This window comes from Mauremys reevesii, linkage group 1, assembly GCF_016161935.1.
Source record: "Mauremys reevesii isolate NIE-2019 linkage group 1, ASM1616193v1, whole genome shotgun sequence".
Taxonomy (NCBI): domain Eukaryota; kingdom Metazoa; phylum Chordata; order Testudines; family Geoemydidae; genus Mauremys; species Mauremys reevesii.
The window spans coordinates 244,665,114-244,680,267 of record NC_052623.1 but is presented as its reverse complement, the minus strand read 5'-3'; the positions used below and the strand labels follow the sequence as shown (position 1 = coordinate 244,680,267).

Here is a 15,154-nt window from a genome sequence, read left to right as displayed (position 1 = left end):
AAGAAGCTAGTCAGGCATCATTTTGCAGCTCCTTTATTTTTAATTCGCATCTCTTCATAAGCACACCTTGGTGGCTTGGAATTGCAGTCTCCATACGGAGCTAGGCTATGTCTACATGGCCCTGCAGTTTCAACTGCAGGAGTGTGAATCACAGCATGCACTAGCATGCTGCACTGTAATTCCCCTGTATGGACACTGTGGCCATGAACTAAAAGGTACCTTGTTGGCATTAACTTAGTCCTGATTAAAGAGGATTAAGTTAATGCCAACTAAGGTTATGTCTACACTAGAGAGCTTACAGCGGCACAGCTATACTGATGCAGCTGCGCTACTGTAAGCTCTCCCATTGACATAATTAAACTATCCCCAACAAGTGACAGCAATTATGTCAGTGGGAGCAGCAAAGAGTTCTGTGGCACCTTATAGACTAACAGACATATAGGAGCATGAGCTTTCGTGGGTGAATTCCCACTTCGTCGGATGCAACCCACGAAAGCTCATGCTCCTATATGTCTGTTAGTCTGTAAGGTGCCACAGGACTCTTTGCTGCTTTTACAGATCCAGACTAACATGGCTACCCCTCTGATATATGTCAGTGGGAGAAGCTCTCCCGCCAACATAGCACTGTGCATACTACCACTTAACACCGGTGAAACTTACGTTGCTTAAGGATGGTTTTTTTCCCCACCCCGAGTGACATAAGTTTTGCCGACATAAGTGGTAGCATAGACATGGCTTTAAGTACCTTTTACTTCACATCCACAGTATTCACATGGGGGAGTTGCATTTCAGCACGCTGGTGTGTGCTACTGTTTTAACCCCCTTAATCCGAAATGTGGGGCTGCATATATAAGCCCTAAAATGTATTTTCCTCTATTGTGCACATTATGTTTATGAAACTGGGATTGCTAATAAGTGCACATCATGCTGGCTCTTTTTAATTTTGGGAAAAAACACAAGGCATTTACTATGATGTGAATGGATAAAAGAAAAAAAAATGAGTGTAGCGCTTACATGTCAGTATTAGACAAACTATTTTGTGTTAAATATTTATTTTAGTTGGTATATTCTTTAATCATAAGTAAGGTAATCACTTACATTTTCTCTCCTAACATGGAATTTCATTTCTTGGCTTTGAGTTCCTTTTTGGCTGTCCTTAATGACTGTTGAGCTGTACACAACTGAAAGTTACAATGGTGAGTACAAATTAAAACTTACTGAATTGTTCAGGCTGCAGAAAATGTATAAGTTAATATTTATATTAACTTAATGTTTTATGAACATCGTTATAGGATTTTTGATAGCAGAAAAATATAAATTTCAGCAGGGTACATTCACAGAGAAGCAACAATTACAACGTTCAAGCTAATTCTTTTATTAATCTAATTGCACTGAAAGAAAAGCATAACAGTGAATGATATTGTACACAATGTTTTCTATAAGTTGTTTGTAGTGTTTTCATAAACCTAACAACAATGGAGTAAGAAAACAATAACATTATTTGCCTTTTTTTTTCTTTTACAGAAATCTTGTCTTTTTATTACAATGACCTTGTCATTTCCAATCAGGCAGCTCATCCAAACATGAGGACCTATTATTTCTGCACAGATACAGGAAAGGAAATGGAGCTATGGATGAAAGCCATGATAGATGCAGCACTTGTACAGACAGAACCTGTGAAAAGGTAATGTAGATTGGCAAACCAGTAGAACAAGGAGTTAATTTCCAATAGTGGGTTTGAGTTTATTCACTTAAAATGTAAGGTAATTCAACTGTGCTTCAGTCCCACCAGTGATCGCAATGATGAGAGCACTTATGGGGTATGTCTTCACTGCAATTAGATACCCGTAGCTGGCCCATGCTAGCTGACTCAGGCTAAGGGGCTATTTAGTTGTGTAGACATTTGGACTTGCACTGCAGCCTAAGCTCTGGGACCCTGCCATCTCACAGGATCCTAGATCCCAGGCTTCACCACACGCCTGAACATCTACACCACAATTAAACAGCCCCTTTGCCGGGTCCCTGCTAGCCTGAGTCAGCTGGCATGCATCAGCCACAGGTTTTTAATTGCAGTGTAGACATACCCATGCTTGTTGAGAGTTTAAAGTCTCTAACCTTGCTCAGAATTACATGGGAGCTAAAATGCTAATGGCAGCTAGCACCTTGTTTACATTTGTGCACCCATTTTTGCTACTGCCATTTGAGCTGAACCACTGGTAGTAATGGTGGTACATTTCAAAAGGAAAAAAAAATTCCTATCAACGTGGACACAATGAAGAAAAAAGGGCAAAAGGGTGTGAAATCAAGGCCACCTCACTATTTGTAAAGCTCAAGAAAAACATTTGCACACTACACATTGTATGTGATAACCGATTCCTGCTTCATGATTCTAGTGCCCTTGCTTCAGGCAGTATGCTGATAAAAATAAAAAGTCCAAAAGGAATGCTCTGACCAGTGCTGCTTTAGGCTCAATGCTAAAGTGTTTTGTTAATATATACATCTAACCTGTAGTATTTTGAGAGCTTCTCCATTACAAGTGTTCTCACTGACCCTTTTACTTCTGCCCAGTGTTCAGAGACTGAGGGATGATAGTCTGACTAACAAAAATTAAGAATATACTTACATTTAATATTAAATGTAAGTTAAACAGAAAAAAATCAGAACTTTTAGCTTTAATCCCAGTTAATATCCCCAAAGAGCACATTAGTTAATATTGGCTTGTGGTTTTTTCCATCATCTTGAAGACAGAGTATTAAAATAGAGTAATTTTTTCATTAATCTATGTGTGCCTAGATCTTTTCGTCTAGGGGTCTAAAAACAAATTACAGATTATTAAGACTCCCAGTGCACCTCTGTAAGCTAGAGTATGGTAGGATACCTACCCATTGTATATCTGAATAAACTGAATCCCAGAAGTTAAATGCCTTGCCTATAATTTCTCTCTCTCTCTCTCTCTCTCACACACACACACATACATACACACACACACACACACACCCTGGATATAGTAGTCAGGAGTCTTGCTTCGCTGGTGTAGCACTTACAGGGGTTCTTAAAGGTTTTCATAACACAGGCTACATCTGAGAGTGGTTGTTTCATAGTCCACCTCTTGTCCCATTCATGATAACCTATCTCTGAAATTTGACCTCCTTCTTCCAGTGATTGCTCATGTGCATTCCACAATAGGTGTGCGTGCTTCCCACATGCACCGGTGCCGGAAGTATTTCCCTTAGCAGTACCTGTAGGAGAGCCACCCCGGGAGTGGCGCTGCCATGGCACGGTATAAGGGGCACTGCGCGTTCCCCCTACCCTCAGTTCCTCTTGCCACCAGTGATGGTGCTTCGGAACTGCTCTGCTCCAGCTCTGCTGTAGCTTTCCCTCTTGGACTCCGTTAATCCATAGTTGGTAGTGCCTATAGCTTATTTAAAAAAAAATAAAAAAATTTTCACTTAGACTTAGTTAAGTGCGCCCAGGTGGAGGCAGGCCCTGTGACCCGGGCCTTCAGTCAGGCCGTTTGCAAGTGTTGCACATGTCCGTGAGTGATCCACACGCGGACTGTTTACGCTGTCTGGGGGAAACCCATCTCAGCGACCGCTGCAAGATTTGCAGATCCTTCAAACCTCAGACCAAGAAGGAGCAGAACATTAGGCTGTGAGCCATTTTGATGGAGTTGGCCCTGACCCCAACACCACTGCACCGCTCCAAGTCGACACCAATCACCGTGGCATCAGTGCCCTCCACCAGTGGCCCTCCACCAGTTGGCACCGCTCCCTGTCCACGGGACACTCTAAAAAGGCGAAGAGGAGTTTTTCTTCGCCAAGGCACCAGAGCAAGACTGGGAGAGAGACCAGATCCGCATTGGGCAGCTCTCAGTCCCCATCGGCCTTGTGGCCTCCAACTCAAGTTGAGCGGAGTAGCCCGGCCCACTCTGAGCCAACCTCTCCAGACACTGGTGGCCACATTTGGGTGCACTGTTGTCATTGGCTCCCCGGTCCAGAGGCAAGCCACTGCTTGGACACCCGCAGTTGCCGCCTGGAGGGTACCGCTTACGGTCAAGGGAAGGTTCTCGACGCAGTTCCCCGCTCAGTGACCGCCCCATGCGTTGTCCACGCTGGTCCCAGTCGACCCCCACCAGGTTGTCTGGCTGGGTACAGACCGGCAGGGGTTCTAGGCACCGCTCCGCCTTGAGGGAACATAGACCTCACGAGGAGAGTGTGCCCCACTGGGACAGACGGTACCAGAGGTCATTGTCTCCGAGAAGGTACTGTAGCCCCTTGCGGTACGAACATTATCACCATTCCCGTTCTTGGTCTCTCTCGAGGTCAACACTGAGGCACCACTCCCACAGTCCCAGGCGTCTGACTGGCACCCCGCTGTCGCGGATCTGCCCGTCGAAGCTGGTCATGGAGCAGCCGCTACCGGCGGTACTCCCGCTCCTCCATGCCACGATCATGGTCACACGTTCGACACCGCTCCCGACGCCACCAATTGTCCCAATCCCGGGATAGCAGTTGATCATATGCCAGCCCGGCCTCCCTTCGGAGTCATCAGTTGATGGGACAGGCTAGTCAGGCTGGACAGCCTGCTCCGCCAGTGCCACAGCAGGTGCAGTGGCACTGGGCTCCCTGGCCAGTGCCATGGTACCAGTGGGCCCCGTGGGCCCCGATGCAGCCCCTGGTGGAGGCTCACTCGGTGGCCGGAGGCTCGGAAAGACTGTCAGCCTCCCAGAAAGGAGGCGGTGGAGTGCTCATCCCCGGTCCCGCACTCAGAAGGGGACCAAGTGGTGGGACCTGTGGCACCAGTGGGGACACAGAGTACTGCACCCCTATCCTCATCCTCCCCAGATGAGGCGATCACGGCCCCCCCTCCACCTGTCCTGCAGGAGAACACAAAAGCCCACCAAGAGCTGTTGAAAAGAGTGGCATCAAGCCTCAACCTACAAGCCGAGGAGGTGGAGGAACCCTCGGACTCTTTCTTCAACATCCTCTTGGCTTTGGCACCAGCCAGGGTGTCTCTCCAACTCCATGAAGGGGTGTGTGATGAAGTGGGACTGGTTTTAATGTTTCCTCTGAATACTGTGTTAGTGCCTCAGCTCTGGCCAACCCTTTGTCGCCTGGCAACTAATGGCCAGGCTCTTCCCCCCTGCAAGGAGATGCTAAAGGTGTTGGAGACAGAGAGATCAGGTGACCTCCTGGCCCAGGAAGGAGACAAATCCCAGAGAGGAGGGGCTGGAGGGGGTTTGGTAGTTTTTTGGAAGCTGGCTGGAAAATGGAGGGGAGCCCCGAGGAGGCTCGGGCCTCCCAGCAGGGCGGTGGCCTCCTTGGGGCCCCAGATGGACCTAACTAAAGGGAGTCCTGTTGTCTGTACTGACAAGACCTGTTTTGGACTGTGTTCCTGTCATCTAAATAAACCTCTGTTTTAATGGCTGGCTAAGAGTCACGTCTGACTGCGAAGTGGGGGTGCAGGACCCTCTGGCTTCTCCAGGACCCCGCTGGGGCAGGCTTGCCGTGGGAAGCGCACGGAGGGGCACATGCTGAATGCTCCAAGGAGACACCCAGGAGGTGAAGATGTGTGAGCTTCTTGCCCTGAAGATAGTCAACTCCAAGGGAGAGGGGGCTCACCAAAGTCCTGACTGGCTTTGTGGGGAGCAGTTCCAGAGCATCGCCCGGGGACTCTGTGGCAGGGTAGAAAAGATCTCGAATGCCTTGTTGCAAACCTCGGCTTCCTTGCCCCCCATCTCTAAGAGGGCAGAACGGAAGTATTTTGTGCCCACCATCCTGCCCTCAACTCTCTAGTGGTCGAGTCGGTAAACCATAGGGAGCAGCAAGGTCAGCCTGCTCCTACTCCTAAAAATAAGGACTCGAGGAGACTAGATCTATTTGGTAGAAAGATTTATTCATCCTTGAGCTTCCAACTGAGGGTTGCAAATAACCAAGCCCTGCTGGGTCAATACGATTTGAGTTTGTGGGGCTCCCTGCCCAAATTTGCGGACTCCCTCCATGAGTGTGTTAAGAAAGAGTTCAAGGCTCTGGTTGAGAAGGGCATGGCTACCGCCAGGGCAGTCCTTCAGGCAGCCTCGAATTACGCGGATACAGCTGCAAGGTCTATGGCCTCCGCGGTGTCCATGAGGAGAGCATTGTGGCTCCTTCTGTGCGTCGCTGGACAACCAGACAGAACTCCTTACAGGACCGTCTGTTCAATGGCAAGGCCCTGTTTGCGGAACAAACAGACATGAAGTTACACAGTCTGAAGGACTCCTGCATGACATTAAAGACCCTTGGCCTCTATGTCCCAGCCCTGGCCAGGGCCAAGTTCAAACCGCAGCAGGCTCCCATTTAGGCCACCCACTCCAGATATGAGCTCTCTTATAAAAAGTCAAGGGACTATAAAAAGCACCCACAAAGGCAATCCCAGCCTGGGCCCTCTAAGGGTAAACAGGCAGGAAAGCTCCCAGTTTTGACGGTACGCCCAGAGGCAATTTACCAGTTCATACCAGGGATCCACCCACAATAAAACTTCCAGCCGGTTTTGTGCTTTTTTCCCGCAGTGGTCGTGGCTGACCTCAGACCGATGGGTCCTCAACACCATCTCCCAGGGCTATACCCTCCAGTTCATTTCTATCCCACCCACCCACCCTCCATCCCTGTCCCTCTTCAGGGACCACTCTCACGACAGCCTACTCAAGCAGGAGGTGAGGTGGCTCCTTGGCTTAGTAGCGGTAGATGTGGTGCCAGCGGAGTTCAGACGCAAGGGGTTCTACTCCTGCTATTTCCTTATCCCGAAGGCCAAACGGGAGCTCAGGCCCATCCTGGACCTGTGAGGCCTGAACCAGTACATGGTAAAGCTCAAGTTTTGCATGGTCTCTCTGGCCTCCATCATCCCCTCCCTGGATCCCAGGCACTGGTACGCCGCCCTAGATCTACAGAACGCATACTTCCACATTCATATATTCAAGGGACACAGGCGTTTCCTCCGCTTCACAGTTGGGCAGGAGCACTGCCAGTTCACTGTCCTCCCATTTGGCTTATCCACAGCTCCCAGGTTCTTCACAAAGTGTATGTCTGTGGTATTAGATTACCTCAGACATTGGGGTGTCCAGCTCTTTCCCTGCCTCGACGACTGACTGGTCAAGGGCAACTCAAGGTCGCAGGTACAGGATCATGTAACACTCCTCCTGTCCACATGCACCACACTGGGCCTGCTGGTAAATGACTCCAAGTCCACGTTGGTTCCAGTGCAGCGCCTAGAGTTCATTGGGGCAATTCTGGACACAACGTCGGCCTGAGCCTCCCTCCCACTGGACAGATTGGAAACCCTAAAGGAGCTGCTCAGCACAGTCACAAGGTTCCCTGTGATGACAGCCAGAGCATGCCTCCAACTCCTGGGTCATATGTCGGCATGCACGTATGTGGTTTGCCATGCCAGACTCAGGATGCGGCCCCTCCAACTCTGGTTGGCCTCAGTATTCTCCCAGTCCAGAGATAGGATGGACAAAGTCCTCACTGTGCCCAAACCAGTGATAGCCTCCCTGCGCTGGTGGACCTTCCCAGGGAACATGCTCCAAGGGGTCCCGTTCAGGGGCCTACCTCTATCTGTGGAATTGGTGTCCGATGCGTCGGACCTGGGGTGTGGAGCCCATGCGGGGGACGTTCAGACCCAGGGTTTGTGGTCTGTGCAGGACCTTGCCCTGCACATAAATATCAAGGAGCTCAGGGTGGTCTGTCTGGCATGCGTGGCCTTCCACTCACACCTGGCGGGCAGAGTGGTCAGGGTTCTCATGAACAACATGGCCTCAATGTTCTACATCAAGAGGCAAGGTGGGGCCCGTTCCTCAGCCCTCTGCCAGGAAGCCCTCAGACCGTGGGACTTCTGCATAGCCCACGATATTTACCTGGAAGCCCACCATTTACCAGGCATCTGGAACTCTCGGGCAGATCGGCTGAGCCAGGACTTCTCCTCAGCACGAGTGGTCTCTGCACCCAGAAGTGGTGCACAGGATTTTCCAAACATGGGGCACTCTCCAAGTGGACCTGTTCATGACCCAGCAGAACTGACGGTATCCCTGCTTCTGCTCCAGGGTAGCATTGGGTGTGGTTATGATCTCTGACACCTTCCTTCTGTCCTTGTCCAGCAAACTTTTCTATGCCTTTCCCCTGATTCCACTGATCAGCAAGGTCTTAGAAAAGATGAAAAATGGACAGGGCCCGGGTCCTCCTGATTGCCCAGGCAACATTGGTATGGGACTCTCACGAGCTTGGCAGTTGCCTTGCCGTGGCAGTTGCCATCCCACTCGGACCTGCTCTCCTAGGTCCATGGTTGCCTCCTCCACCCCAACCTAGCAGGACTCCACCTCACGGCGTGGCTGCTCAATGGTTAGGCTGCGGGGAGAGGACTTGCTCAGAAGGGGTTCAGTGCATCCTCCTGGAGAGCAGGCTGCCCTCCATGCACCTGGCGAAATGGTCTTGGTTTTCCCTGTGGGCTGCTGGTCGGGGTGTCTCGCCCGTGGCTGCTCTGATCCAGCTTATACTAGACTACCTCCTTCATCTTAGAGCCCAGGGCCTAGCGCCCTCATCCGTCAAGGTACACTTGGCAGCCATATCAGTCTTCCACCCACCAGTGCAGGGTCACATGATATTCTCTCATGCCATGACTGGCCGATTCCTTAGGAGTTTGGATCGCCTCTTTCCATATGTTAGGCCCCCAGTCCCACAGTGGGACCTGAACTTGGTGCTGGTCAGGTTAACTGGACCTCCATTTGAACTGCTGCCTACATGCTTCTGGTCACACCTCTCGTGGAAGGTAGCCTTCCTGGTGGCGATCATGTCCACTAGACAGGTCTCTGAGCTCTGGGCCCTGACCTCCGAACGCCCGTACACGGTGTTCCATAAGGATAAGGTCCAGCTCCGACCACATTCTTAGTCCCTCCCTAAGGTGGTTTCTGCCTACCATATACACCACGACATTTTCCTGCCGGTGCTGTCTCCCAAACCCCACGCATCCAGTGAGGAGCGCCGCCTCCAGATGCTGGATGTGAGACAGGTTCTGGTTTTCTACCTGGAACGTACAAAACCGTTCAGGAAGTCTTCAGAACTGGTCATCGCCTCGGCCAAATGCATGAGAGGCTGGCCGATCTCTGCTCAGCGGCTTTCCAACCGGATCACCTTGTGTATCCGTACTTGTTATGACCTGGCGAGAGTCCCTCTGCCGCCAATTCTGAGGGCACACTCGACTAAGATAGGTAGCCGATGAGGCTTGTTTCTGGCCCATGTCCCTATTCAGGACATCTGTAGGGCTGCCACATGGTCATCAGTTCACACGTTCACCTCGCATTATGCGATCATCTCCCAAACCAGGGAGAATGCCGGGTTCAGCAGGGCTCTGCTCTGTCCCGAGTGTCTGTGAACTCCTACCCACCTCCAACAGATATAGCTTCCACCTATTGTGGAATGCACATCAGCAATCACTCAAAGAAGAAAAGACAGTTACCTTTTCTGTAACTGGTGTTCTTCGAGATGTATTGCTCATATCTATTCCACATCCTGCCCTCCTTCCCCATTGTTGGAGTTGTCTGGCAAGAAGGAACTGAGGGTGGTGGGAGCACACAACGCCCCTTATACCGCGCCATGGTGGCACCACTCCAGGGGTTGCTAGGGGGAAAACTTCTGGCACCAGTGCACATGGTAAGCACGCACACCTACTGCGGATTGGACATAAGCAACACATCTTGAAGAATACCAGTTACGGAAAAAGTAACTGCCTTTTTTTACACTACTTGTGTTAATGAAATTTAATATGTGCAGTATTTTAAATGTTAAACCTTTTTGAAGATCAATGAAAATGTATTCTGTGTGTACTGAAGAATATCAGTGTGAACTGCTCCTATACATCTAATTGGGGTGTTCGTTCTTAAGATTTAAATTGTTATAATTTGACTTAATGATTTCACTGATCACTTCATCAAAATCATGTAAGCTAATATTCTCTGAATGTAGTGTGGTAATCTTTGGGATGTGGGGCAGCTTTTTTCTGTCAAGGGTGGCTGGAGTACAGAACAAGGAATTCACGTCTCCTCGCTCCATATTTTAAGTCCACCATCCCCTACTCAAAAGGGGTGGGAAGAAGTGTGCATTCTCTTACCAGTACTAAAGGCCTCATCTAACTGCCTGCTGTCCAGTTTTCCTGTGACAGCTTCTGCAGTCTAATTATATTTTAATACCAAAATCTGGAGCACATTGAACATGAAAATGTCTAGGAACAGTGTAAAATAAATTTTAATTTCATAACCGATAAATAACACCAGGAATACTGCAGGGATTATAACATTCCATTTTCATGTTTAATTCAGTGGAAATCTTCATTTTCAAACTTGCATAACTTTTACAGACTTTTCACTTTGTTGCATCAGAGCACCCCAGAAACTATCTAGAAGGGTCTTGTCATAAGTTTTAGGTGCAGCTTACCTAAACCTGGACCTTATTCCTAAAATACTTAGAGTGGGGCCACCTTTCTGTGGATCCTGTGCTTGGGAGAGGCAGCAAATCATGGACAAACCTACGAGGCCAATTCTGTCTACTATAGCAGCTGAACATTGGAAAACAATGTCTTTAAAATGTTAGTGGTTGAAGGGATTGGTGGTAGTGAACAGAGGATCTAGGACTTCTGACTAGCCAGATTTCCCTCTTTTGTGCGCTCTTTAGTTTCTCCATGCAATTGTCTTTATGTTGTTATAGTAGCAGTGGATTGAGGGATGAGGTGAAGACTGAGGAAGGGAGGGATATGTGAGTACTGCAGAAATCTACGATCTGTCTCAATGGGTTTGTGTATTTTATATGGGGTCTTGATTATCTTAAGCTATGTCTGTGCTGCACTGCAATGCAGACTATGGAGGTGTAAACTGAAAGAGAACTAATGTTAATGTGAACTAGGTACCTTTTATAGTTCGTGACAGCAGCTTCCATGCAGAGCAGTTAGGTCACAACAATTCACACCCTGTGTAGTCTGCAGCAACATGTAGATATGCTGTTAGTTGTGTCAGGGTTATAGGATTTGGCCTTAGGTTTGTGAATATATTTTAAGGGATTGATATTGCAGTCCATGTTGCATGTTGAAAGGCACAATAATAGTCTTGAAAGAATTTATCGAACAGATACTTTTCAAGACTAGCATAGTCTCTTACGCTTTTGTATCTGTTAGCTATAACCAGGAACTGAGGGGGAGAGCAGACATCTGTTTCTGGTGAATCAATCTTTTGGCTATAAAATCAATCTTTAAAAATAAACTTTTTTAGCAGGATATGATCTTATACACATACTGTAAAATAAGTATTCTTGGATCCCCAGGCAAATCTGTTAAATATTATATCTATTACCTCATCCTTAAGTAACCTGATGTTTTGGCATTCCTGTAACACATGGGATAAAGTGCTCTTGGTTGACTATATAATCGGCAAGTGCTTTTGTCTCTTTATTTTAATTTTTTTTCTTCTTGCTAGGAGTTGTGTATCCTAAATATAATTTTCCTATTGAGTTTTACTTCAGATACAATAGGTAGGATGCTCAACACCTTACTTCCATACCTTTTGTTTTCTGAAGTTAAATTACCTATCAGTAAAATGCTATATTTATTTAAATATCTAAGTTCTGCTATTTCACTAACGATGGCATTCCTGGAACTCCCTTGTACCTAAGCCTAAATTGTGCGTTTCAGCTTTAAAAAATTCCAGCCTGCAATTTTTCTGTCTTTTGTGGGTATGAGAATACTTATACTTTTTCTGATGAAAACAGTCCTTTTTATCCAGTTTTGCTGTAAAGTGATTTTTATCTCCCCTGTTTAAAGCCTGCTTAAAATAAAACAAAGTTTGAGGTGAGGAAACAGTTACTTTATTTCCTTGTTGGATAATTGATCTTGAATGATTAATAGCTTCAGTTGAGGGTGTGAGCTCTGGTGAAAAATCCTATTGAGAGCTAATATGAGAGGAGAATCTTTGATAAATTCCTCTTGAAAGCCAAAACTGGTCCTTACTGCCGTTCTTATTTGTTGTCCAATGAATAATTTGGAAAGTTTTCCAGATAATTCTTATGTATTCAATGGAAAAAAACTTGACTGGTGTGTTTGAGTTAAATGACAATTATGGCTTCTTTCCCTCTATCCCAAATATCTTAAAAATTGAAATAAAGTAAGCATTTTTGTTACTGCTATAGGTAAAACACTGAGTGTATATAATATTGTAAGGTGCATATTATGATTGAATTTATTTTGCTCCATAGACTTAATTGTAATTGCTTTAACCTGAGTAGGTCTGGCTTTATTTTCTTAAATGGTAGATCCAGGTCCCCAGGGTCCTGTTGTAAGTAACTTAATCTCAAATACTTTAATCTATCAAGAGTCCATTTAAACCTTTCATTCATCAAATGTGACCTGAAACAACCTCTTGAAATTGGCAAAACATCAGATTATTTCCAAATTATACCACCACCAGTTTAGTGATAAACCATAGGAATGTAGGGTTTTTTGGTCTGCTCTAGTGATACGTTATCGGTGTACAACTATGTCATTTTCTTTTGCTGATCACCTAGTACAGTACACTGTTTACCTATGATTGCTGTGGTTTGTTCCACAGCCAGGTCAGAAAGTACGAAGTGACAAATCTAACAGGTGTCTTCACTTTTCCATATTAAGGGCTAGAGTCTGCCATATTAATGTACACTGAGTAGTCACTTATTTCTTGAATATCAGGGACTAAGTAGGGTTACTATCCGTCCGTATTTACCCGGACATGTCCGGCTTTTTTGTCTTTAAATAGCCGTCCGGGAGGAATTGGTAATAAGGTAGAAAGGTCCGGGATTCCCAACCCGCCCCCGTCTCTCCCATACAGAGTGCAGTGTGGCTGACAGGGCGGCTGGGCCTGATTGAGCCACTCCCATTGGCCTCCAGGAGCCAGAGCCCCTCCCTCTGCCTCAAGTCTCTGCGGGGGAGGGGCTGTGCGCTCGGCAGCCTGTTTGGTTTGGCTCCACATGGAGCCAGCTGCTCGAGTGGCATGAAGGTAAGGGGAGTCCTGGGAGGCAGTCAGGGAGCAGGGGGAGGGTTGGATGAGTTGGGAGTTCTGGGGGGGCTGTTGGGGCGGGGGTGTGGAGAGGGATCAGAGCAGTCAGGACAGAGCATGGGGAGTTGGATGGGTCGGGGGAGCTGTCAGAGGGCGAGAGTGTGGAGAGGGATCGTAGCAGTCAGGACAGTGAATAGAGGGGGTTGGATGGGTCGGGAGCTTTGCGAGAGGCTGTCAGGGGGTGGGGGTATAGAGAGGGATCGGAGCAGTCGGGACAGGGAGCGGGGGTGGATGGGTTGGGAGTTCTGGGGTCCTGTAAGGGAACGGGGAGTGGTTGGATGGAGCGTGGGAGTCCCCGGGGTCTGTCTGGGGTGGGGTGGATAAGGGTTGGGGCAGCCAGGGGACAGGTAGGGGCTAGGATCTAGAGGGCAGTTAGGGTGGGGGTCCCTAAGGAGGGGGCAGTCGGGACAAGGAGCAAGGAGGCTTAGGTAGGGGGTGGGGTTCTGGGGGACAGTTAGGGGCAGGGATCCCAGGAGGGGGCAGTCAGGGGAAGGAGTCAGGGTGGGGGTTGGAGGTTCTGAGGAGGGCAGTCAGAGGGCAGGTAGTGGGAGGGAGTCCTCTTTTTTGATTGTTGAAATATGGTAACCCTAGGACTAAGGTACTACTCAGTGTTTGTATAGGTGGCAAAATCAACCCCTAGATGACTCGGACACAAGCATTTATAGCAATGTAAGTGTTACGCAGTTGTGAAATTTGTTTCTGAATTTTAGTGTCTAACCTAAAGGAAACAAGTAATCCCAGCCTACTCCATCAAAAGCCACCTTGGCATCAAGCAGGATGGCAGAAACAGGGAATCTTTTTACAAGGTTTGGTTTATTCTAGGTTCCCAACGTTTTCCAATGTAAACATTATTCCTCTTTTTTTAAAAGCTCTGCTGTCTCTTGGTTTGCAGCAGGAACTTGAAATTTGTCGGGGGATAGTCCAGGTGTGAGGGAAGTACCTGTCTACATAAAAATCCATTCAGACTTTGTCATGTTCTAAACAGTTGAAAATTGCCATTTTCCTCTATTCTGCTCAGTGTTCCTGCCTTACTGTCAAAAACCCTGAATATTCTGTTAGCCCTGTGCATGCATCATCTTCTGGATTTGATGTAGACCTAAAAGGAGAATCTGGTAGTGGCAACAGCGCACCCCACCTCCCCCAATACCCTTCAGGCTAGGGGAAGATGCACCGATTTGGGGCCAGGAGACCATGAGTTAGTCTCTGTTTCTACCCACTAGGATTAGTAATTTTGGGTCCTTCACAACTCTTACTATTGAGCAAGGCCGCCTACCCACCTCATTGAGGAATTATATGAGCTGAGAGTAGAACCCAAATAGCTAATTTGGCAGGTCCACGTTACTCACTCAGACACCTTTCACCTCAGCAAGACTCTGCCAAATCTAAGTACTTTGCTGTTCTGTCAGTAAAATGGGGTTACTCTTAGCCTGTGCACTTCATGAGGTTCTGTGTGATGATATAATTAAAGACTCAGTGCATAAGTGGAAAGGGGCTGAATTAAAGTTGCAAAGACGACCTTAATTTTGGCATTTTCAAATTTTTGAGTGCTGATCTTTGAAACTTTTAACATTCAATTTTTCCTATCTGTAATTATCAGTGCTCTACCTATTATTATCTGTGAGAGATCTTTGGCAGAACCTGTCATCCATTTTCTCTTTTGGGTAAGTCCTTTAGTTTGGGTTGAATTGTGTTAGAGCACATTTTTTAGAAAAAATAATTTCACCAAATACTTGCTTAGGCAGAAATACTGGTATGTTAATATACCAAGAAAGATAAGTGTCAGCGCCATGGGCATGTGCTCTATTCTGTTACCAAAAAACCCTTCAAAATTCCAGTGAAAAAATCCTCAGAAGACTTAATGTTGCCAGATGTCATTTTGACCTGCTAGCAGAAAACATCAGATGGATCAAACTTGAGAATCCACCAACACCATGCAAGAAACAGTACATTGTCCTGATGGGTAACATGTCAATGCGAGCAGCCACAGAGATACACATTTGAGTATTGGTTTGCATGTTTCTCAAGTGCCTTTCAGCCTGTACGTTTTCTGTC

At 47.3% G+C, this 15,154-nt stretch overlaps 1 protein-coding gene across 5 annotated transcripts in view; it reads left to right on the top strand.

The window, feature by feature from the left end:
- Positions 1–15,154, top strand: part of PLEKHA5 (pleckstrin homology domain containing A5) — a 285,024-nt gene that overhangs the window by 183,527 nt on the left and 86,343 nt on the right. For 4 of the 5 annotated variants that reach the window (XM_039544466.1, XM_039544476.1, XM_039544484.1 and 1 more), the window contains one exon: positions 1,569–1,684. In XM_039544466.1, coding sequence (XP_039400400.1) covers positions 1,569–1,684 — 116 coding nt within the window. Of the gene's footprint in view, positions 1–1,144; positions 1,197–1,524; positions 1,685–15,154 lie in introns of those variants that run through there. The other variant, XM_039544502.1, reaches the window with a different exon arrangement.